General features: G+C 37.7%; 7 protein-coding genes across 11 annotated transcripts; 2 read left to right on the plus strand and 5 right to left on the minus strand.

The window, feature by feature from the left end:
- Positions 1 to 234: 234 nt before the first annotated feature.
- On the minus strand, positions 235 to 3447 carry IQD1 (IQ-domain 1). 2 transcript variants are annotated; one of them, NM_001202919.2, is made up of 7 exons: positions 2777 to 3052; positions 2504 to 2590; positions 2101 to 2406; positions 1730 to 1951; positions 1549 to 1590; positions 1362 to 1481; positions 248 to 1153 (listed from the first exon to the last, which is right to left on the minus strand). In NM_001202919.2, the coding sequence occupies exons 2-7, from the start codon at positions 2561 to 2563 to the stop codon at positions 497 to 499; spliced, it is 1407 nt and encodes a 468-aa protein (NP_001189848.1). In that variant the 5' UTR covers positions 2564 to 2590; positions 2777 to 3052; the 3' UTR covers positions 248 to 496. The 2 variants fall into 2 exon arrangements, with proteins under 2 accessions (NP_187582.1, NP_001189848.1); NM_111805.3 differs by lacking the exon at positions 1549 to 1590 and having other exon boundaries at positions 235 to 1153; positions 2777 to 3447.
- AT3G09720 (P-loop containing nucleoside triphosphate hydrolases superfamily protein) lies at positions 3435 to 7281 on the minus strand. 2 transcript variants are annotated; one of them, NM_111806.7, is made up of 13 exons: positions 7121 to 7281; positions 6851 to 6931; positions 6628 to 6760; positions 6417 to 6544; positions 6236 to 6327; positions 5958 to 6054; positions 5729 to 5809; positions 5405 to 5637; positions 5124 to 5318; positions 4932 to 5022; positions 4734 to 4856; positions 4480 to 4630; positions 3435 to 4366 (listed from the first exon to the last, which is right to left on the minus strand). In NM_111806.7, exons 2-13 carry the CDS (start codon positions 6929 to 6931, stop codon positions 4146 to 4148), a joined length of 1626 nt encoding a protein of 541 aa, NP_187583.2. In that variant the 5' UTR covers positions 7121 to 7281; the 3' UTR covers positions 3435 to 4145. The 2 variants fall into 2 exon arrangements, with proteins under 2 accessions (NP_187583.2, NP_001326599.1); NM_001337839.1 differs by having other exon boundaries at positions 3884 to 4366; positions 7092 to 7281.
- Positions 7282 to 7522: 241 nt separating this feature from the next.
- AT3G09730 (POLAR LOCALIZATION DURING ASYMMETRIC DIVISION AND protein) lies at positions 7523 to 10257 on the plus strand. 3 transcript variants are annotated; one of them, NM_001202920.2, is made up of 5 exons: positions 7531 to 8110; positions 8828 to 9204; positions 9370 to 9622; positions 9790 to 9901; positions 10020 to 10118. In NM_001202920.2, exons 1-5 carry the CDS (start codon positions 7681 to 7683, stop codon positions 10063 to 10065), a joined length of 1218 nt encoding a protein of 405 aa, NP_001189849.1. In that variant the 5' UTR covers positions 7531 to 7680; the 3' UTR covers positions 10066 to 10118. The 3 variants fall into 3 exon arrangements, with proteins under 3 accessions (NP_001327813.1, NP_187584.2, NP_001189849.1); NM_001337840.1 differs by having other exon boundaries at positions 7523 to 8134; positions 9790 to 10256; NM_111807.3 differs by having other exon boundaries at positions 7526 to 8110; positions 9790 to 10257.
- On the minus strand, positions 10061 to 11653 carry AT3G09735 (S1FA-like DNA-binding protein). Its single transcript, NM_111808.4, has 2 exons — positions 11506 to 11653; positions 10061 to 10682 (listed from the first exon to the last, which is right to left on the minus strand). Exons 1-2 carry the CDS (start codon positions 11521 to 11523, stop codon positions 10479 to 10481), a joined length of 222 nt encoding a protein of 73 aa, NP_566353.1. The 5' UTR covers positions 11524 to 11653; the 3' UTR covers positions 10061 to 10478.
- Positions 11654 to 13018: 1365 nt separating this feature from the next.
- On the plus strand, positions 13019 to 15327 carry SYP71 (syntaxin of plants 71). Its single transcript, NM_111809.5, has 9 exons — positions 13019 to 13433; positions 13679 to 13804; positions 13915 to 14080; positions 14232 to 14317; positions 14413 to 14481; positions 14566 to 14610; positions 14690 to 14752; positions 14844 to 14920; positions 15005 to 15327. Exons 1-9 carry the CDS (start codon positions 13278 to 13280, stop codon positions 15015 to 15017), a joined length of 801 nt encoding a protein of 266 aa, NP_566354.1. The 5' UTR covers positions 13019 to 13277; the 3' UTR covers positions 15018 to 15327.
- Positions 15318 to 16342, minus strand: AT3G09750 (Galactose oxidase/kelch repeat superfamily protein). Its single transcript, NM_111810.2, has 2 exons — positions 15834 to 16342; positions 15318 to 15744 (listed from the first exon to the last, which is right to left on the minus strand). The coding sequence occupies exons 1-2, from the start codon at positions 16106 to 16108 to the stop codon at positions 15534 to 15536; spliced, it is 486 nt and encodes a 161-aa protein (NP_187586.2). The 5' UTR covers positions 16109 to 16342; the 3' UTR covers positions 15318 to 15533.
- Positions 16317 to 19357, minus strand: AT3G09760 (RING/U-box superfamily protein). The gene is made up of 8 exons (NM_111811.3): positions 19040 to 19357; positions 18218 to 18748; positions 17841 to 17982; positions 17438 to 17723; positions 17285 to 17357; positions 17111 to 17201; positions 16923 to 17002; positions 16317 to 16835 (listed from the first exon to the last, which is right to left on the minus strand). The coding sequence occupies exons 1-8, from the start codon at positions 19112 to 19114 to the stop codon at positions 16638 to 16640; spliced, it is 1476 nt and encodes a 491-aa protein (NP_566355.1). The 5' UTR covers positions 19115 to 19357; the 3' UTR covers positions 16317 to 16637.
- Between the last annotated feature and the right edge of the window lie 372 nt (positions 19358 to 19729).

The following is a 19729-nucleotide window of genomic DNA, read 5'->3' on the forward strand; positions in this document are numbered from 1 at the left end:
GGGTTTTAGATTTCTTTCGATATGGAAAAAAATAAAAACAGAACCGGTTTATTTTCTCTTGGATTCGGTTTTATCAAATCAATAATTTTGGTATGGTTTAAATTCGGATCAGTTACATTTAGTTTGCATCCATTAGTACTGAGAGTTGTGTATACTCTTTATCTTTCAAAAACTTGGTGTTAAAATCTTGAATAGAACTAATAGAGAGTTGAGAATGAAGAAGTAGTTGGCAACGTCAACAAAATATGCGTTTCACTGCCAACACGATCATAATGACACAAGACTACAAGAGAGTTCTTCAAGTTGTAAGTATTATTCTAGTTTTCTTTAATATATGAAAGAGTGAAATAAACAATAGAGAGACTTACACTGCACAAATGAATCAACGTAACACTTTCTTGTAACCAACATTGCTTATACTTGATACACAATCTCATAACTCCATATTCATTGCGACAAAAAATCATATAATGATGAATTACTATACCTCGGTTGGTCACGGCGTTCTCTCTGCCTTGAGAACGCCTTTTTCCACCTTTGGCGGGGCGGAGGATCGTCTGGGTTTGGGTGCAGGTGAAGCCGAGGTGGAGAGCCGTTTCTTTGCTGGTGCTTTCTCCGGTAATATACTGCTTTCCTCTGTTGTGGATGTGGTCACCGCTACTCGTGATGAGGTTTGAGACTTGGGCTTGCCTCGTGCTGATTTTGTTGTAGGAATCAGATTGCTACTACGCCTAGCAGTTGAGCTACTCAGGGTCTCGTCATCACTAACCGATGGCCTAGCAATGCTGGGCCTACGGTTCCTCTCCGAGCTCTTGGCCTCATCATCACTGCTTTTGGATTTTATGGACGATGGGATGGGCCGCTTCTTTCTCGGGTTTCTGGTGGCTGTGGATGATGCTGATGGGGTATTGGGTTTAGTCGAGCTATTGAGTTTGTTGCGGTTTGAAGATTTTGCTGTTTCTCCTCCTTGGGAATTACGGTTAGTCGAGTTCTTAACCGAGGAGTTGTCGTTGTTGGTGGTGTTTTGTTCTTTCTCTGAACTCTCCCATGGCCGGCCAGCCATCCACCTCTCTAACCAGCTCCAACCCCAAGTCGGGTTGCTAGGATCCATGAACATCGGATTTGCAGTTTTCGAGAAGCTCTTCAAGTTTTGCTGCAAAGATGAGTCGGATATAATCATAAGCATTAAACCATATCCAATTATGTTAGCTAGAGTTATGTAGATAGATATCAAACTTCAGGCCTCAGGAATCTTAAGCAACATTTAAGGACTGCTTTGTCAACAAGGGCAACTATTCAGGTTCTTGCAAGTTTCTATGCCATTATGCAGAGAAATTTGAGTTAGGTATACATGGAAGTACCTGATGTGTGAATGCATAAGCCAATGCCCTTTCCCTTCTCATTGTTGCCTCGTACTTGTGCAACATACCTGCTTCAACTTGTTCCTTTGACTGATTGCTGTAGTTCCAATTACCCCCATTCTACAGAAGAAAGAGCTAGTCTTAGCAATAAACAAAAAAATCACAGGATACTGCATTACCAGATTACATCAGAAGAGACAACGATAAATTTAAACAACCGCATGAAAAGCTGCAGGTTAGTAAAGAGCGAATTTAAGCACGAGTAATGCAGTAGAATGTTACTATCACTCAACCAATTTATGTAGTTTGAAAGGAGTTTTTTTAGTAGTAAATGAAAACTGCATCTGAGATAAACAAGAGAGTGAGACCTTTAAGCCTCCTAGCTCTTTGGCATGCTTCTGAAGAAGTTGCTTATGTCGAGCCTGATTCTCTTCTGACATCCTGATTCTCCTAGATCGGATTTGTGACTGTACACGAGAGAGCGTCTGCATACATTTAAGAGTAATTGCAGCTTGCCGTTGTACAACCGATCCTTCCATCAGTAACTTAAGTCTTTCCTGCCCCCTCATCACCTGCGATTCTCTTCTTGCCTGCATTGGAGAAACCATAGAAGTAAAACGTTACATTTGAAAAAGAAACCCTGTTCTCTCACATTGTATCTCAAAGATAGAAAAAATTCAACCAAAGGTATAATGCATGATTGACTAAGCAGACAAGTTCTGATCAAGCCACAACATACCAAATGGCCCCTAAACGTAGACTGGATTAAGATGGCAGCTGCTTCTTCCTTTGACTTGCCTGCAAATCTATTAACAACTATAGCTTGATGGACAGATTCAGGAGAAGATGGAGGAGAATCTACAAGAACATGTGCAACAGTAGCAGTCACAGAATCTGAAGAAGGAGGATACAGATTCTTCTTCTGTTCATAGTTGACCTCATCAACTCTAACTTCAAACTGAGGAGAAGAACTTCTGGATGTGGCTATCAAGACAGGGTAAGAGATTACACTATCTTGACACTCAACAGATTCGTGTTTCAACTTCTATAAGAAAAGACAACAAATATAGGACTTGATAAGCCACAACAAGACATGAATTTCACATCAATATAGTGATTAGAACAAAAGGCAAAGCTGGTACCTTTGAATCTGGGCTAAAAGCCTTTTTAACGTTTTTCAGCCATTTCGCTTTTTTAACCATCTCGTCGCCGTTCTATGTTTGATCCTCCTACTCAGATGAAAAATGTTGGTTCAGATGATAAAAAATTTCCAAAATCACGGATTGCAACAGATTCTCTGATGTCACAAATATAATAGCTAAATTCTTTGATCAAACCCAAAAGTCAAAACAGTTGAATTGAATAGAAAGGAACCTTCTTTAGCCTGGAAACGGGAGATAGAAGAGGAATCGAACCTGTAAAAGCAGATCTTGAAGAAGAGAAGCTCGAAACTGAACTTTAAACCATCAAAAACACGCCTTTTAAGTTCCTTTTAATGCCAATGTGAGACTTCCTTGGAAATGAGAATTTGAATGGGTCGAAGTTTTGATCTTTCCTGACTTGAGAAGAACTCAGAGAGAGAGAGAGAGAGGAATTTGGAGCAGAGAGAGTATTTGTCTCTGTCTCTGTGTGTGTGTGAGCCCACTAATTGGGCTGCTTTTTTTGTGGGCCCTACTTTGATTTCCTCTTTTAACAGCTTGGCGCTTTTTTTTTGCTCTTAACTAACAGCTTCCGCAGCTAATGAGATTAATTGGTTTTAAATCTCTTAATGATGCTTAATTACTCATTACCATGATTTAATCATTATTGAAATGCTGAAAATATAACCCTAAGATTTTGTAAACTAGGTCAATCTTGATTTTTTTTGTGAACTTAAACAATTGGAAGTGGAACGTACGAGTTCACTCAATAATAGATTCAATTTTTTTGGTTTTTTAATCATGAAAATCGTGTATCTACACCATGATTGTTTTTTTTAATGTACCATAATACATGTGGTCGTTGTGGTATGCTTCAATATATAATTTCTTAGAAATCTTAATATGTGCATAAACTTATTTATTTATATGAGATGTAAATCATAAGTATTGTTTTGTATATTAGTTAATAACCTCAAAATGGAATTGATTATCTAGAAAAGACATATACATAATGCACACGTCTTGTGTTTTGTTAGTCAGAGTTTTGGATCATTCTCTCTCTCCGTCGGTCCAATCTAATTTTTTTTGTTTCTTATGAACAAATGATATTAAGATTGTTTGATAGATTTTATTGTCCCAAATTTTGTAAAATTAGAAAAATATGTAATCAATTGTTTTGTTTTTTCTCTTTCCTTCTTAACTTTGAGCTAATATTTGGTTGTCATGATTCGTTTATTTTAACAAAGAAGATCATTGATATTTATTACTCTTTAATTCCAATAATTATTTGGAGTGATGCCCCAGCTAAGCAAGAACTTAAGTATTATCCAATTCGGAGAAAACCGGTTTGATTAAACCCAACCCAAATAATATACATCGCTCTTAAAGTTATACCAAACCAAAACTTATGGTATAATGCATCTTAAGAAATCATTGAATCCGACATGAAAAACCGGAAGTCTCACAATCGAATAGTAACTAGGTTTGAGTTACATATGTATTTCGTAGTACGATCCAAGTGACAACTAAGTTCGATTCTACTAGATTCCCGATTCTAGCCAGTGTAAAGTGTTTTGGATCCAAAAGACCAAGACTAATTCATCAATGTAACAACAACAAGAAATATAAAAGACAAAATTTGAGGTTACTCATCTGTATCGTTTTTATCGGCTTTTGGTTTAGTAGATATAGAATCACGTCTCGGCCTATGCTTCCTCCATTTCTTCTTCTTCAAAGACATGATCCACGATGGAACCTCACAGCCTGATGACATCATTGTGTTGGCTATGTTCCTTAGGAAAGGCACATCTTGTTCCGTGTAGAAAGTTATCGCTTCTCCGCTCCTTCCCGCTCTCCCAGACCGTCCTGAAATGTATTAAAAGAGGCCAAATACATCAACTCATCATCAAAAATGACTCTCATAGAACAGAGAATATAAGATTTAGATACAAAGGCTCTAGTAATAATAATATGCGTACCAATCCTGTGGATGTATGCAGAAGCTGAATCCGGGAAATCATAGTTTATCACGCAGTTGATGCCTTTGAAATCCATACCTCTGGCAATCACATCAGTGGCTATCAAAACCCATTTTTCTCCCGCTCTGAATTGATCAACTGCATTTTCCCGCTGCAGCATCCAATGGTAAATTGTTTCATATCAATTTATATATCTCTATACTTTCCATAGAGGAGCAAACTTTATTTGATGACTACATGAAAGATGATTTTACCTCTCCCGGAGGGAGATCGGAATGGATGACTCCGGCTCTGATGTTTTCACATTTCAGTTCATCATAGAGTTCTTTTGCTCGTTCTTTGCTTTGTACAAAGATCAGTACCGGTGGATTCAGACTCTACTGCCAAGTAGAAAAGGAATTACAAAAGGTATTGGACTAACTTGATCATACTGTTAAGATAAGTGAACTTACCTCTGCAAAGCTTTGGCGAAGAGCAAGAAGTTTCCCTTCTTCACTTCCAGCAAAAACCAGCTTTTGCTTGACGGTTTCAGATGCTGTGTTTCTATATTGAATAGTAAAAGGTAAGATCATTTTGCTTCAAAATATGTTGTGAAGTATCTATAATAAGCTTCAGTATCATACTATCATGTTTTCTATACTTACTTTCGGCCAATGATAACACGAACAGCATCATGCATTATGGAACGTGCAAGTTCTTCAACAGAATCGGGCAAAGTAGCACTGAACAATGAACGTATGATCGAAGGATTTGAACAAGCCTTAACCACACAATCTATCTGCTTTAACAAGCTCTGCTCAAACAGCTTGTCAGATTCATCAAGGACAAGGTACTCGACCCTGTATTCAACAGAGATAAAGATGAATATGGGCACAACACAAATAGAAATACAATGTTTATATTCTAACATATGATATTGACTTACTTGCTTAAGTCAATCTTTTTAGCCTTGATTGCTCTTTTCAACCGCATCGGCGTTGATATGAGAACATCACACCACAGCTTTGAGAAGTCAGCTGTTTTGACAAGGGGTTTAGTCATCAATCTAATGTGGAAATTGCTTCCTTTAATAAGTTTCTTTCCTTCTCTAGCTGTTTGGGCAGCCAGTTCCCGAGCAGGAGAAAGGATAACAGCTCTTATTCCATCAGTTGAAGGGCGCTAATACAGCAAAGAAAAAACTCATAAACATGAGTCAAGAACCAGGATCGGCGAAATCTGGAGGGTCTTAAGGGCAAACACAATTTAATACCTTGAGTTTTATAAGCATGGGACAAATAAAAGCAAAGGTTTTTCCTGACCCAGTCGGAGCACAGGCAAAGCATTCACGACCCTGGGATAAAGAAAAAAGATGATAAAACTAAATATTAGAACTGATACCCCATAAAAGAATTCACAAAATAATCTGGACAAAGGAGTTCTTTCTCTGCTCTTAAGTGACTCCAGTGTAATAAATGGAAAAGGAGTGAATAAGACCATACCGATAGGAGAATTGGAATAGCCTGTCTTTGGATTGGGGTAGGCTCTTTAAATCCTAGTTCAGCCAAATTGCGTAATATGTATCCTTCACAGCCATACCTGTAGATGGATTAAGCATTAAGATAAAAACCCAGAGGAGAGGAAGATCTAAACACATAATTAGAGTATGTCAATAGACTCAACGTCCATGAAACAACAAATACATACCTAAACTACAAAACCACTAATACTATGAGCATAATATCAAACTACTGTAAAGAAACAATCCAGTTCCACGCACCTGGATGACAACTCTGCGAAACTTTTAAGCGGCGGTGGAATATTGTTACCGGAAACATGAATGCTGTACTGTTTCCTCGACAAAGCATCTCGCTGCCATTATAAAAGAGCAAACAAAGTCATGAATCTGTCACACTTTGCCTTTGATGAAACAGAGACAACATTAAAAACAACTCCAATACCTCCATTTGACGATTAAGTTCCTTCTTGGGATTCTCTACAATCTCATTCTTTGTGATTTGTTCTTCTGCTTTACCTTTAGCACGTGCCTTCTTTGAGCTCTTGAACACATCGAATCCTTCAACTGGCACTATTTCAACATATCAAAAAATTAGATCAAGACACAGTTAGCACAAACCTGAGGGAAACAATAATTTAACTTTTCAGACTTACCAGAATTAGAAGATCTTCGTTTCCTCTTCTTAGAGGACACAATAACTTTCTCCGCCTCCGGCTGTTCAGTGTCCTCTTCTTCTTCCACAAAGAAGTTCACTTTCTTATTGGAATCATCATCCTCCGTAGAATTCTAACACATCAATGAGACATTTTTAATATAAGAACAAAGAGTGGGAGTGAGTAGTGCTGATTTAAATAACACATCAGCTGCAGAACTCACCTTGAATTTAGCAAAATCAGGAGCAAACTTCTTCTTATTGAAGTTTGTTCCACCAAACAGAAAATATGAGCTTTTCTCCATCTGTCAAGTAACCATAAAACTCTCAATACAAGGCAATGGAATCATATCAACATAGACTGAAAACATCAGAAAATAAATTTAAGCTGAGTACTATTCGATTAGAGCAGAAAAAAAAAGGGAGAACGCCAAAGAGAAGAAACAGAGCAGTAGAGAAAATTACCAAGAGAAGATATTACAACTAAGTCGTACCTAAATAGAGAAAGAGAGCGTTTCCGGAGGAGAGGAAAAGGCAGCAATAATGGTAACAATAGAGACGAAATTAAAAACGCCGGCGATGACACTGACGACGGCGAATAGATACCGAGAAGAATCGAAGAACCAGAGAGACTCTTGCAGATTTTGGGTTTTACAATTAGGGTTTGGTGTTTTGGTTGATTTCATATAATTTTAAGGGTATTACAGTCATTTACTTGAACACCAATATTAAAATTGGAGTTGCTAAAAGCCTATAAGAGCAATACATTAAAGATGTTAAATAAATGGGCCTATTAAAGCCCAAATAAAACAAAAAGCCTAAATTAGATCTGATAGGTTTGGTAAGAAACCAATAAATTTGGAAATTTGTGTGTAAAAGCGGGAAACATGTGATGGTGTGACCCACCGCCGCTGAAAAACAAAAAAATCTCACTTCTTCTTCTTCTCTCTCTCTGTCTCTGACACATCGGGACTTTCTCCGACTCTGTTTCCGTCGGATTTAAACACTTCAGACTTAACTCCACTTTTGGTTTATCGTTTACGAATTGTTAGAGATGTGGCAAGTTATTCTAGGAGCAGCCATTGCTGGATCCACTGGTTTTGTAGCCAAACGCTTATTCAACCCTTTCTCTCGAGATTCTCCTACTCCCGAGAATTACGCTGAAGAGCAGGAACCAGTCACTCCTCCTGTGAGCATTGGATTTCTCGATTCTCCTTGCGACAAAACCAATGGCGTTTTCCGATTTTCTAGTTCCGGGTCTACCGTTAACTCAGGATCAGGATCCGGGTCTTCTCCTGGGTTTAGGAAGAGTTCAGGGGTGAAATGTAGAGTTAGGGTTCGTGGATTGATGAAGAAGAAGAAGAAAAAGAATAGTGGGGGATGTGAGATCGAGAAGCGATCTGGAAATGTTGGTGCTTTTGAAATGAAGAGTGAGGTTTGCTCGAAAAAGACGAAAACTTTGGGTGCTGCTTCTGCTTCAAAACGTGGGTCATGTTATAGTAATCAAGGTTTTGCTTATACTCTTTCGAGAACTCTGATTGATTTCTTCTGTCATTCTCGGTTTGAAAATGAAGTATGAATGGAATCTCGGTTGATGAAGACATATCTGTAGTGAGGTTGTTATCACTTGCATGATGGGAAATTTGGATCTTAAGTTAGTTTTTGGAGTGTTCTGAACTTGTCTTATTTGATGATTGGATCGTGTGCTGAGTTTTTCTAGTTTTGGACCTTGTGGTATAGAATGATATATAGTGGTGTTAATCTTGGGGAAAAGCTTTCAGGGATCTTGTGTTATAGAATGATATATAATGGCGTTAGGTTTTGCTTCCTAGACTTCTTGAGATTTGAGTGATAAAAAGTACTCTTTGATCGGTAAATCTTCAGACCTCTAGATTTTGTAGGAGTGCAAGAGACTTTGTGGTTATAGTGGTTGGATAAGAGGGGAATCACTTATTGCCTATGCTTCTATAGAGTAGAATAAGCCTTATCTATGTGTTTTCCAAGTGCTAATTCGCTTACTGCATCTATTAAGTCCCCATAAATGCTTCATCTAATAAGCCTTATTTATGGGTTCAATGTTATGGTGATTAACTGCTTTGAGGTTTGATTGTACCTTGTTGGACTTCTTTCAGTAAAACAATGACTCTTCATATTCCTGTTGGCATTGTCCATTATTGAAGCTTCATTCTTCTGTGTTTCAGATCATTCCTCTTTCAGCTCAGCACTGGGTGTCTGCATGATGTATATGATGTCAGCAGAGAAAGGTGAAATCAGTAAGCTGCATGCAGCAACAGAAGAAACTACCAAAGTCATCCAAGAGCTAAAAGATGAACTCTCTAGGATTAAATCTTTACAGGGTTTCAAGTTTCGTGGCTGTGCAGCAAGTTCTGAGAAATCTGGCCAGATAGATCTCAATAGATCAGAGATGGTGAGTAGAGTATCTCTCGATATCAAGTCAGGCAATGATGGAGAATATGCTAGCAGCGTCCTAACTGAGGAGCCAGAACAAGAGGCAGTAGAAATGGAACAATTAGAGATGGAACTTGAATCTGAGCTGCAGAAATTGAACTTGGCTGAGGTGAGTGTGCTTTTATCTTTTTCCATTGACATATATTCCTAGAGTCTCCTCTCAAATCTATTAAGGTGAATTTCATCTGGATTGTTTTTCCAACAATTCATTATGCTGTTGGGTGGGTTCAATGGCTGAAGCTTATATTCATCTTTTATTTTGTTTTCCCCTTAGACAAGTGATGTTATGGAGGAATGTAAGGATTTGGTTAATGGAGCTGAGTCATACCAATGTGGTGGAATATCGGCATCAGAGCTGGACAAGAAACTAAGCCACCTTCTCATCGAACAACAAGAAGGACAGATCAATGAGCTTGAAGCTGAACTACAAACTACTCAGTCCAAACTCCAAGAGAAGGAAGCTGAGCTTCAAGCACTTAAGGTCTGCGTTAGACGCCTAACAGAGTTTCCTCTCTTGGACCGTTCAGGTGCAATTGAAATCTCATTGTGAATTTTTCTCATTGACAAGAACTGAACTAAAGAAACGTTCCAAATCATTTGCTTGCTTGCATTTCTTTTGGCGGTGATCAAACTTTAGATTATGCAAAGACAAGCAGTCTCTCACAGCGTAAAACATTTCTTGATGTTTCTACAGATGATGAGCATGAAGAGGACCTGAATCAGGATCTCTCAGTCTCATGGAGCCAACATAACAAAACTGATCACGAGGCAAGAAAGCAGATCATTGGGATGAAAAGGCCTATGGAGTCATCATGTATCCATGTTTAAACAACTTTACATAATCCTTAATTATTCCAACATCTACATAGTAAGTTCTTTCATAGACTCCATCTTGCAACACCAAAATGATCCAAATCTCTGAAGGTTCGTATCATCAAGTCATGCCAAGGTGGTGGTCTGTGCAAACTAGACCTGACTCAGTTGATTAGTTATTCTTATATATAATATATTCACCAGAAGAATCCAAGACCATCAGAAATCATCAGTCCTGACTTGTCTAGAGATTTAGATTGCTAATTTTAGTACTACAGCTAACGATTATGAATTTGGGAACTTCAAAATATCTTTTGTTAGTGTGTTTGCTTGTGCAGGTCAATGTTGGCTTTGTTGACTTTTCTGATTAATTGCAAAAAAACAATCAGTTTCATATTTTGTCTTCTAATGAAATTATCTCAGTAAAGCTTATAGATTGTCAACTCAAGAAAATATCATGCATGCTACATCGAAAACATCAAAAAACTAATGAGTAACGGAGTCATACAAGTTCTAGTCCAGCAGAGTGAGTTATCATCAAAGGATAATCCCGACAACATATAACAAAAGCTACTCGCCAGGAACTTGGACGCCTTGCTTCATCTTCTCTTTCTTCATCTTCTTCTTAGAAACGGGTTTCTTCTTCCTCGGAGGTAAATTCTTCTGTGCGTATGTGTAAAGGATGAAGTTTCCTACAAGGAATGTCAGTAGCAACCCTCCTATTACAAGAAGGACGATCAGTCCCGGGTTTAGCCCTTTGCTTTCGATTTTTCCCTGTTCATTGTGTTCTTATTAGTAACATATATTGAAATCTAGATGCAAGAAGAAACAAGAAGATTTGAGAAATATAATATATGAAACTTGAAAGGACAGAACACAAGGTATACTAACTAGCTTCTCAATCTTATTGGCCCGTAAGACAGAACACAAGGTATACTAACTACCAAAGACCATTACTGCAAGAGTTTGGTTAAGTGACAGATTACTGCAGATTAACTAACACTGACAAGCACGAATATCATGAAACGAATACCACAAGTTATAATATCCATAGATTGTACAATTTGGGAATGTATAAACCATCATATTCGTTATTCACCATGAACCTTAAACTCTGAAACAGCCAAAAATGAAAAAACTTGACATTCCATGGCAAGATCAAGATGAAAGTGATGAAGTTAACCAAAGTCCTCAAACTCAAAATGTATGAAATTCTAAAGAAAAAACAAAACTTTACCGATCCAATTGTGCTAGGTCCTAACCCATGCTAAATTTCAGAGAATTTGATCATCCATCGTTAAGAAGCGTTACAACAATCATACACGTATTGACCAAAATGCTCGAACATAAACAAAAAAAGCTCGCAATCGCAAATCTTAAACCGGAACATCATGCATCAAAACCAGAAGATCAGACTCAAGCAACACATAAGATTACGAGCCACGCGTGAAAGAGTAGCAAACGATTGTAGGAAAGCAGAATTGAGACAGAGTCAAACGCAGATCTAGCGATTCATCGTGAGTAACGAAAAATTTGATCTCAGACAAGGAAACACAGGTAGACAAAGAGAGATATTCAGAGAGGGGACAGAACTTACATCAAATTCTGCGGCCATGGCGGCGTTTCGGAGCTACGAGGTTATCAGCACCGCTCGCCGGAGAAAATATAGACAGCTTGAAGACGAGTTTTGCCAAGAAAAGACTCATAGCCATAAGTAACAGCAAGGTTGGTCAATGGGGTTACTTTGCAAATTATAAACTATAGGATTTGTTTCTATCTTCGATTTTGGCATGCATTTTACTTCTACAACTGATCAACCCCGCTTGACAATTGAAATTTATTTCTCTTTGATTTTGGCAAATCATTTTAATTGTAGTACTAAGTACCAACCAATCCTACTTGACAAATGAATATTTTTAAATGTATTTTCAACCCTTTTAATTTGGTATATTTTAAAAAAACTTTATATTATCAATTCAAATTTGAATGATATCGTTTGGTTAAAATAAAATAAAATTTAATGTGATATTAGACTACTAGTAAAACGAAAATATAGCAAAATAATAAAATGGTTGACCCATTTGGAATAAACATTTTTATGGTTAAATAATTGAAAATATGCAAAATGATAACAAATCAATTATACAATTCAATAAAATTATTATATCATAGAAATAATTTATTCTCAAACAAAACAAAAAATTCTCATATGCAATTATTAAATTAGAGATTTTTCATCAAAAGTAAATACTTGTAAATATAATTCAAGATCCACCTTGTTTCAAAATGCATTTGAAATACCATCTCAAAATATTTGTATGACTTTGAACTGTTATTCACTTGATCTATTAAAACGGACACATATGTTTTCACTATAATACACAATTCATAAGTCTTCAACATTACTTAAAAATCGTCTTTCATAACTTTACTTAATATTGTTTTTGGAAACTTTTTTTGTGTGATGTTTTTTACTTTAATAATCGATTGATTTGTTTAGTTTATAAGAATGTTTTTTGTGATGTTTTAAGTTTTCAAAAACAACATGGAAGACAGGAATACTAACTTTATAGTGAATTCGGTGTTGGTCCCGACCCCTTCACCATGGTCATGTTCAAACCGGATTTTGCAAGACTAGATATGGATACTAATATTGATAATGACACAATTTCTCTAATGATCTACATCCTCGTGGAAATCTTGTTTTTTAAAATAATAATGAAAAATTATTTATCAAATGCTTATAATCGTTTCATTCTTTTGGATTCAATGCCATTAAAAATCATTCGACAATTTCTTTTTGGTAACTTCTTGATGTCATACTACATAATCATAGTTGATGAGTTTGTACAAAACTTGAATAGTTTGATATCGTTATTAGAAGTAACACATGTAACAATCTTGGAGATATAAAAATGAATATAAAAAGTGTATTTTGTAAAATATTTTTAAGATTATTATTGTGACGAAATTATTTTTGTATAAAAAGGTTTAGAATTTGATAGATAGCGTTAATATCATAAAACGCAAAGTATTATATTATTGATCACACCATTAGAGTGAGTAAATACATATTTGAAAGAAAAAATTAAGAATGTTCAGACTAAAAAGAAAAGGAAAAATGTTTTGGCTTCCGGATAAATGTTGGGGTCAATATTAAAGAAATAAAAGGTGTGGGTGCTGATACGGAAATTAGTTTACAGGCTGTAATTTTTCTTTCAGGCTCTCTCTCTTTCGTCGCCGAACCAGTTCCAGAAAGGCTGTAGCGATTCAAAATTTCACAAATTAAAGTCTTCTTCCTCTCCGAATCAGAGATTGTCTCCTTCTTAGCTCAGATCTGGGAGCTTCTTGTGATAGATTTGGAAGAAGATGACTGTGATCGATATTCTGACTAGAGTTGACTCGATCTGTAAGAAGTACGACAAGTACGATGTCGACAAACAGCGGGAGGCCAATATCTCCGGCGATGATGCCTTTGCTCGTCTCTATGGAGCTTTCGAAACCCAAATCGAGACCGCTCTCGAGGTAATTATTTCTCTTCTTTCTGTTTGCATCACAATGTTGAACATAGAGTTTGATATTTTTCCGGTCCGGACTTAAATGGATGCATGAGTCCAATTCAGTCAAAAAACTTGAAAATAGGTCGCGATTAGTCCTGATTTTGTATACTGTGATCGAGTTTTCGTGATGGGAATGAAAATCTTTTTGAATGCTTTACCAGTTTCTAGTTTGAGAATATTTTGAGGTTCATGAAAATTTTCGATTTGCAGAAAGCTGAACTTGTTACGAAGGAGAAAAACAGGGCTGCTGCTGTTGCAATGAATGCTGAGATCCGCCGGACCAAGGCACGATTGTCAGAGGAAGTTCCCAAGTTGCAAAGACTTGCTGTCAAGCGGGTTAGCTTCCTTACATTGCTTCTAGTTATATCAGTAGCTTGGTTGAGGTTATATGATTGTTTTGAAGGATTTAACTTTTTCAGACTCGGTAACAATCTATACATTGTTAGGTTAAGGGCCTTACAACCGAAGAGCTTGCTGCGAGAAATGATTTGGTGCTCGCTCTTCCAGCCAGGATTGAAGCCATACCTGATGGGACAGCAGGTGGCCCTAAAAGCACTAGTGCTTGGACTCCCTCCTCAACAACATCTCGTCCTGATATCAAATTTGATTCAGGTGATTCAAATGAAGTAGCTTTGTTTGTCTCTTGTAGATTGTACTATAATGTTCGGCTTATCTCAAAATCATATGAGCTGTTAATCTCATTTTCTGTCTACGAGCAACCTGAAGTTCAATATCACTGAGTGACCTCTATTGTGAATGTTAGATGGGCGTTTTGACGATGATTACTTTCAAGAATCAAATGAATCTAGCCAATTCAGGCAGGAGTATGAGATGCGGAAAATAAAACAGGCAAGTCATGTTCTTATCTTGTTGCATTCTACTCTTCTGTTTCATGTAAACTCTGGTGGTTATATATATGACTTGTCTACTTGAGTATAAATCAGGAACAAGGTCTTGACATGATCTCCGAAGGGTTAGATGCTTTGAAGAACATGGCTTCTGATATGAACGAGGTGAGTTTGTTTAAGTAAAGTTGTTAACACACTTCCCTTATTCGGTACTTGAGCTGATGATGATCCATGTCACGACTCTTACAGGAACTGGATAGACAAGTTCCACTGATGGATGAAATCGACACAAAGGTAGAAGACACCACCCAAACTCCATTTCCTTTCTCTGTGTTGGTTAGTTGTAATCTGAACTTTCTGAACTTGCTCACAGGTGGACAGAGCAACCTCCGATCTTAAGAACACCAATGTTAGACTTAAAGATACCGTGAACCAGGTAATTTAAGTTTGGAATCTATTTCTTGGACTCTCAGCCACATAGGTCTGTTCTTGATACCTAATATAAAAGCATTGTCTTTTGTTTACAGCTGAGATCTAGCCGGAACTTCTGTATCGATATTGTTTTGTTGTGTATTGTTCTGGGTATCGCTGCATACTTATACAAGTAAGTTTCTCTCATACGTTTCGATTATAGTTATTCACTCTGAAAAAACTTGTTTAACGAGACAAACATTTGTTCTCTGTGCAGTGTACTGAAGTAATGAGATGAACCCTACGAAAGGACCCATTAGTACTTATCACCCGAGTCAATATCCAGTGTGTGCTTGTGTCTTACTCTTCTTCTCTGATATTTCTACGAGAGTTTCTTCTTAATGTCAAGAATATTCAAGTCTTATCTTCCTGCATCGACTTTTCTCCATGTTGTTCGTGTGCATAGATTCATCTGTCAAAATGTGCGTCAAACTAATTGATTGCTGTGTCTGCGGCAGTGTGCTATTATTTTCCAGCCAAAATATGATTTTTTATTTATTTTAAAAGCAAGCCAAATTTTAATTTCAAAGATCAGTGACAGATCCTGAGCAAACAGAATTAACAATCAAGACACTGAAATTAAAATCTCATCGTAATGTCCTCGAAATATATCTACAGCCACAGGGAAGAAAAAGAAGAAGCAACGATGGCCACTTGGCGATCCTCGTCCTGGAACCCGAATTACCAGATTAGATGACCAATCTGTTGTCACATCTCTAAATAGTTTGATTCGATCTCTCCTAGCTTCACCAGAGCTTTCGATCTCTCCTAGCTTCCATATAATGATATTTTGTCTCTCTGCAATGGATAGGCTCAGGATCCCAAACTTGTGTTTTTATGTCCAACTTGAACACCTCGACAGATTTCGTCATGGAGTTCCTATCTGGGGAATTTCCTGCTACATCAATCTTTCCATAAAGGACGCCAGCAGAAGCATCATAGAGCTCCACCGGAAAGCTTGCAGCTTCGCGCCACGTGTGAGACCGGCAATCCAGAATCGAGACGCTCGAGGAGCAAGCTCTTAACTTGAACCTATCTTGGCTTACCCCATTGTTGTAGATATCAGAGCCAACCGCACGAGACTCGAAAATCGTACATTAGGAGAATGCGGGATTGGGACTCTAGCCAAAGCATAACCACTCTCCTTACCGGTTATGGTTTTATCAAGTTTCCGGCAGAGGGTGAACCAGTTTAGACCATTTTCCATATCGAAGCAAACATAGAGACAACTCTCTGTGCGGCCCAACTGTGACCTTACCTTGTAAAGCTCTGGTGAAGCTAGGAGAGATCGAAAGCTCTTGGAGACGAGTGAGAGACTCATAGTACAATCTTGGGATGCATGCGACGATGTGCATTAGAAAATCATAGGGAATTGACGGATTATGAGTCAATTCCGGCGTCGACGACAGCTGCTTCTGCTTCTTCTTCGTAATCGTCTTCTTCATCTTTCCGGCGTTGACATTGACACACAGGAGACAAATAAAATCAGGGAATTTAGTTACATATTTGGCGGTGGCGGACAACGCATTAATTTTAAAACTTGTTGGGCTTTATGGGCCGTAGCGAATTTGCAAGACTTTATAAAAGCCCAATAGTTTAATATACTAAAAGATACAAAACTTCTTCTTTTTGTTTTTCTTTAAGAAAACAACAGATGATATACATACACTCACACTCACACTCACATTCACACACAAAAGAGACCCCCAAAAATCGAGCCTTAATCTCGTCAACTACCACTACTTAACTCACATGACCAATCTGTTCTCACATCTCTAAATAGATGGATCTCCATCGAGATCATAGACCACTACTGGAACATATGATTAGTATTGACGGACCTCTGGCTTTCAGTTTCTTGATCCAGAAATGTTCTGATCTGTTGTCTCAACCAGTGGTTGATCCACTTGACTACTGCTTGGAAGTTCAGCTGTCCTATTGCTTCTCCTCCATTTCGAAAACTCGACTATACCTGTTGTACCGCTCATGGTGAGTCCAAACCCAACGATAGTGGCTAAGAGAATGGCCACAACCGGCTGCATGCGAACCTGCACAAGTATAACCGACATAGACTGAGAGTTAGAATACGAAACAGAGTGTCTTGTTCTGTTCTTAACAGATAAAAAAACTCTCACCAATGTGAAGAAAATGTGAGAGAAAAAAACAACAAGACCGAACTGAGTTGTAGCGTAAATCCAGACATATCTCTTCGGCACTGCACATCGATGACCACATAATCAATTAATCTGATAGCTTGTGTACTCAGAACTATTGGGAGGCAAAACTTTTTGAGGGTGAACTGTTTACTGTAATCATTTCTTACCCATTGTTGTTGCCGTCATCGAAGCAAAAAGACCAAGAACGCACGAGAATGGTAAAGAAACTGCAATGGCGCCAGATTGCATTTTTGTAAGCTGTAAAAAGTATTAAGAACAAGACGATGTTACAAAAGCTTTATACTAACAAGTGTAAGAGTAAACAATTCACTAAATCTTACCAGAAGCTGCTCGAGAAAACAGAAGTATGCAAGCATGCTTACAATCACAAGAATTGGAACATCCTGCCATAAACTGAGAGGACGAGAACCGGTCAATAATATACATAACAATTTGAATTTTTTTCAAGAGGTATGGTTTAGACTATGACTTGCCTGTAGTGTGCAGCCTCGGCGTCTGGAGCTCCAATACTACCCCGAGAATTCTGCATGCGAAGAAGGGTCACAGGGAGATTCTGAACCTCTTGCTTGCACACATCACATGTTCTGTTTCCTTTAATGGTGAACCATTTGATTGTACATTCTTTGTGGGCAAGAGCTAGTTCCCCTCTACACAAACATTCCATCTTGAAGGCTTCTGAATCTTCTCCCAATTCTACAAGGCAGATTCTACACACAGCTTCTTCTTCAGGAACATCTTCAGCTCCATCAACATTCGCGTCTGAAACATTTCACTAATATAAGGCACAGGGTTTGTTACAAGGATATAATCACAAAAATATCAAACTTTCATGTCTTTTTGGCTTTAAAAATCAAATGAAAAAATACAATTTCTAACCGTTAAGTTTAATAGTATTTCTGGTTGGAGACATGTTTGGAGTTGGAATCACCCGGAAAACACCTAATTGCCTTTGACTTCCATCTTTGTTGAATGCTGGGACAGAGCGTGAACGGTGGATAGGCAGTGGAGGCCCTTTTTTCTGTTGGGAAAACATTTTTATAAAAATAATTGGTCAAACCAACAATGAAGTGAAGCAGAAGATAACCTAGTTAGCTAAACTTATTTTACAAGCACAATGCATCACTTAAGATTACTCTACTGAGACCAAGGTGAAGTACGAGACAATAAAATGTCCCTTGCCAATGAGATAACAGCACAAACCACAATAGAATTCACATGAGAACCTAAATGAAACGATCCGTCAAGTTACTCACCGTGGAAGTAACTAGATCAACGGCAAATCTCCCGTGAGTGGACTCAGGATTTGAGTGAGCTATAGGGGTTACAGGAAGAGACTCAGTTTTCTTCAATCTTGGAGTTAAAATATTAGTGAGAGTCCATGTAGACCTGTCCCTGCCATTTCCTGAAGAAGGGGAGGACACAAAGCCCAAATCCGCGGCTTTCTCGATATCCACATTATCGTTATTGCTGTTCCGGTTCTTAAAGCTTAACTTGGGGATTAGATTCTTCAGGCTATTAGGTTTGTTTCTTGAAGAAGAAGAAGTAGAAGAAGAAGGACTCAAGGATGCACCACGTTGTCCGACTCTAGGGCTGGACATTGGAGAAAAGTTGACTCTTTTGGCAACAGGACTTGAAGTTAAAGATGCATTTCGTCTAAAAAGATCATCTCTTGTAGTATCTTCAGGTGTTGTTGATGGTAAATCTAACACAAGACCTCGCCTCCATAGGTCTCGGCCCGGTGATGATAGCTCTTGTCCTTGTGCAATCTCAGCAGAATTTCCATCCTGCAAACACCAAAGAAAGATTAATTTCAAATCCAATTTCTCAGATTCCAAAAAAACAAAAGGCATGATCTTTGACAAATAACTTAAAAGCCTAATCTTTTATCAAGAGACTCGACTTAAACAATCTACTAAACCCCTAAACCCTAAAATCATGGAAGATTGATGAAATTCTGAGGATAACCAACAAAATCAAAACCATGAGCAAAATAAAAAAAGAAAGAAATTTATAAACAATATCAATATCAATGGAAGATAGATTGAAACAAGATTGGAATGGAATTAACGAGAGACCCTTTGCAGAGGAGAATGATTATGTTGGTGAGACACATGATGTTCTTCTTCTTTGCGAGCTTTATCATCCATCATCGAGCTCCCAGAGAATAGAAAAGCAGAGGAGAAGAAGAATCTCTAACAAACAATGAAAATCAGAAGAAAAATTTGATAATTAGCAGGAGAAAAATTGTAGAAAAGAAACGGCAGGAACCCTTTGGAGGTAAAAGACAAGTCCCTCTTTCTGGGTTCCTGAAATTGAGATATCTGATCGATCATACAAATTTCAATTCTTTTTGAGATTATATCACAATGTCCCATTTTCTCGGCCTAAATTTGGTCCGTTTATTTGTCCTTATTATTATATTAAATACTTGTTTATTACAGCCTCGTATTTGTATGTTTTGTCTACGGCAAGCATTTTAAATTTAAACAAAGAGAGAGACACAGATATGAGATGATTTTTTGGATCTGTCTCTCTCTTTTTTGGGATCATTTTTTAACCAAACTACGAGTCACAGATATGAGATGATTGATGTTTTAACGAAGCTGTGAACCGAATTTTCCAAAACATTGAAATTACACAAGTATGATGAACCTATTGTTTACGAAACCGGAAAACTCGGGCTTAGGGCCCAATAGTAGAGGCGGATAAAAAGAAATGCAGGCCCATTTGACCACAAAACGTTGGAGATTGCCCCTTTTAAATAA

This window comes from Arabidopsis thaliana, chromosome 3, assembly GCF_000001735.4.
Source record: "Arabidopsis thaliana chromosome 3, partial sequence".
Lineage (NCBI taxonomy): Eukaryota > Viridiplantae > Streptophyta > Magnoliopsida > Brassicales > Brassicaceae > Arabidopsis > Arabidopsis thaliana.

Excerpts from the sequence above, each read along its gene's own strand:
- IQD1 (NM_001202919.2), bottom strand. The coding sequence starts at position 2,563 with ATGGTTAAAAAAGCGAAATGGCTGAAAAACGTTAAAAAGGCTTTTAGC. Across the intron at positions 1,591-1,729 it reads AAGAGCTAGGAGGCTTAAAG|CTTTTCATGCGGTTGTTTAA; the intron begins GTCTCACTCTCT and ends ACTAACCTGCAG. Across the intron at positions 1,154-1,361 it reads CTTATGCATTCACACATCAG|CAAAACTTGAAGAGCTTCTC; the intron begins GTACTTCCATGT and ends TCATCTTTGCAG.
- AT3G09720 (NM_111806.7), bottom strand. The coding sequence starts at position 6,931 with ATGGAGAAAAGCTCATATTTTCTGTTTGGTGGAACAAACTTCAATAAG. Across the intron at positions 5,638-5,728 it reads CCATGCTTATAAAACTCAAG|CGCCCTTCAACTGATGGAAT; the intron begins GTATTAAATTGT and ends TTGCTGTATTAG. Across the intron at positions 5,319-5,404 it reads AAAAAGATTGACTTAAGCAA|GGTCGAGTACCTTGTCCTTG; the intron begins GTAAGTCAATAT and ends TGTTGAATACAG.
- AT3G09730 (NM_001337840.1), top strand. The coding sequence starts at position 7,681 with ATGTGGCAAGTTATTCTAGGAGCAGCCATTGCTGGATCCACTGGTTTT. Across the intron at positions 9,205-9,369 it reads AGAAATTGAACTTGGCTGAG|ACAAGTGATGTTATGGAGGA; the intron begins GTGAGTGTGCTT and ends TTTTCCCCTTAG. Across the intron at positions 9,623-9,789 it reads TCCTCTCTTGGACCGTTCAG|ATGATGAGCATGAAGAGGAC; the intron begins GTGCAATTGAAA and ends ATGTTTCTACAG.
- SYP71 (NM_111809.5), top strand. The coding sequence starts at position 13,278 with ATGACTGTGATCGATATTCTGACTAGAGTTGACTCGATCTGTAAGAAG. Across the intron at positions 13,805-13,914 it reads AAAGACTTGCTGTCAAGCGG|GTTAAGGGCCTTACAACCGA; the intron begins GTTAGCTTCCTT and ends ATACATTGTTAG. Across the intron at positions 14,081-14,231 it reads TGATATCAAATTTGATTCAG|ATGGGCGTTTTGACGATGAT; the intron begins GTGATTCAAATG and ends TGTGAATGTTAG.
- AT3G09750 (NM_111810.2), bottom strand. The coding sequence starts at position 16,108 with ATGAGTCTCTCACTCGTCTCCAAGAGCTTTCGATCTCTCCTAGCTTCA. Across the intron at positions 15,745-15,833 it reads CTGATATCTACAACAATGGG|CTTTCCGGTGGAGCTCTATG; the intron begins GTAAGCCAAGAT and ends CGAAGCTGCAAG.
- AT3G09760 (NM_111811.3), bottom strand. The coding sequence starts at position 19,114 with ATGATGGATGATAAAGCTCGCAAAGAAGAAGAACATCATGTGTCTCAC. Across the intron at positions 18,749-19,039 it reads ATCATTCTCCTCTGCAAAGG|GATGGAAATTCTGCTGAGAT; the intron begins GTCTCTCGTTAA and ends TGGTGTTTGCAG. Across the intron at positions 16,836-16,922 it reads CTCACATTTTCTTCACATTG|GTTCGCATGCAGCCGGTTGT; the intron begins GTGAGAGTTTTT and ends ATACTTGTGCAG.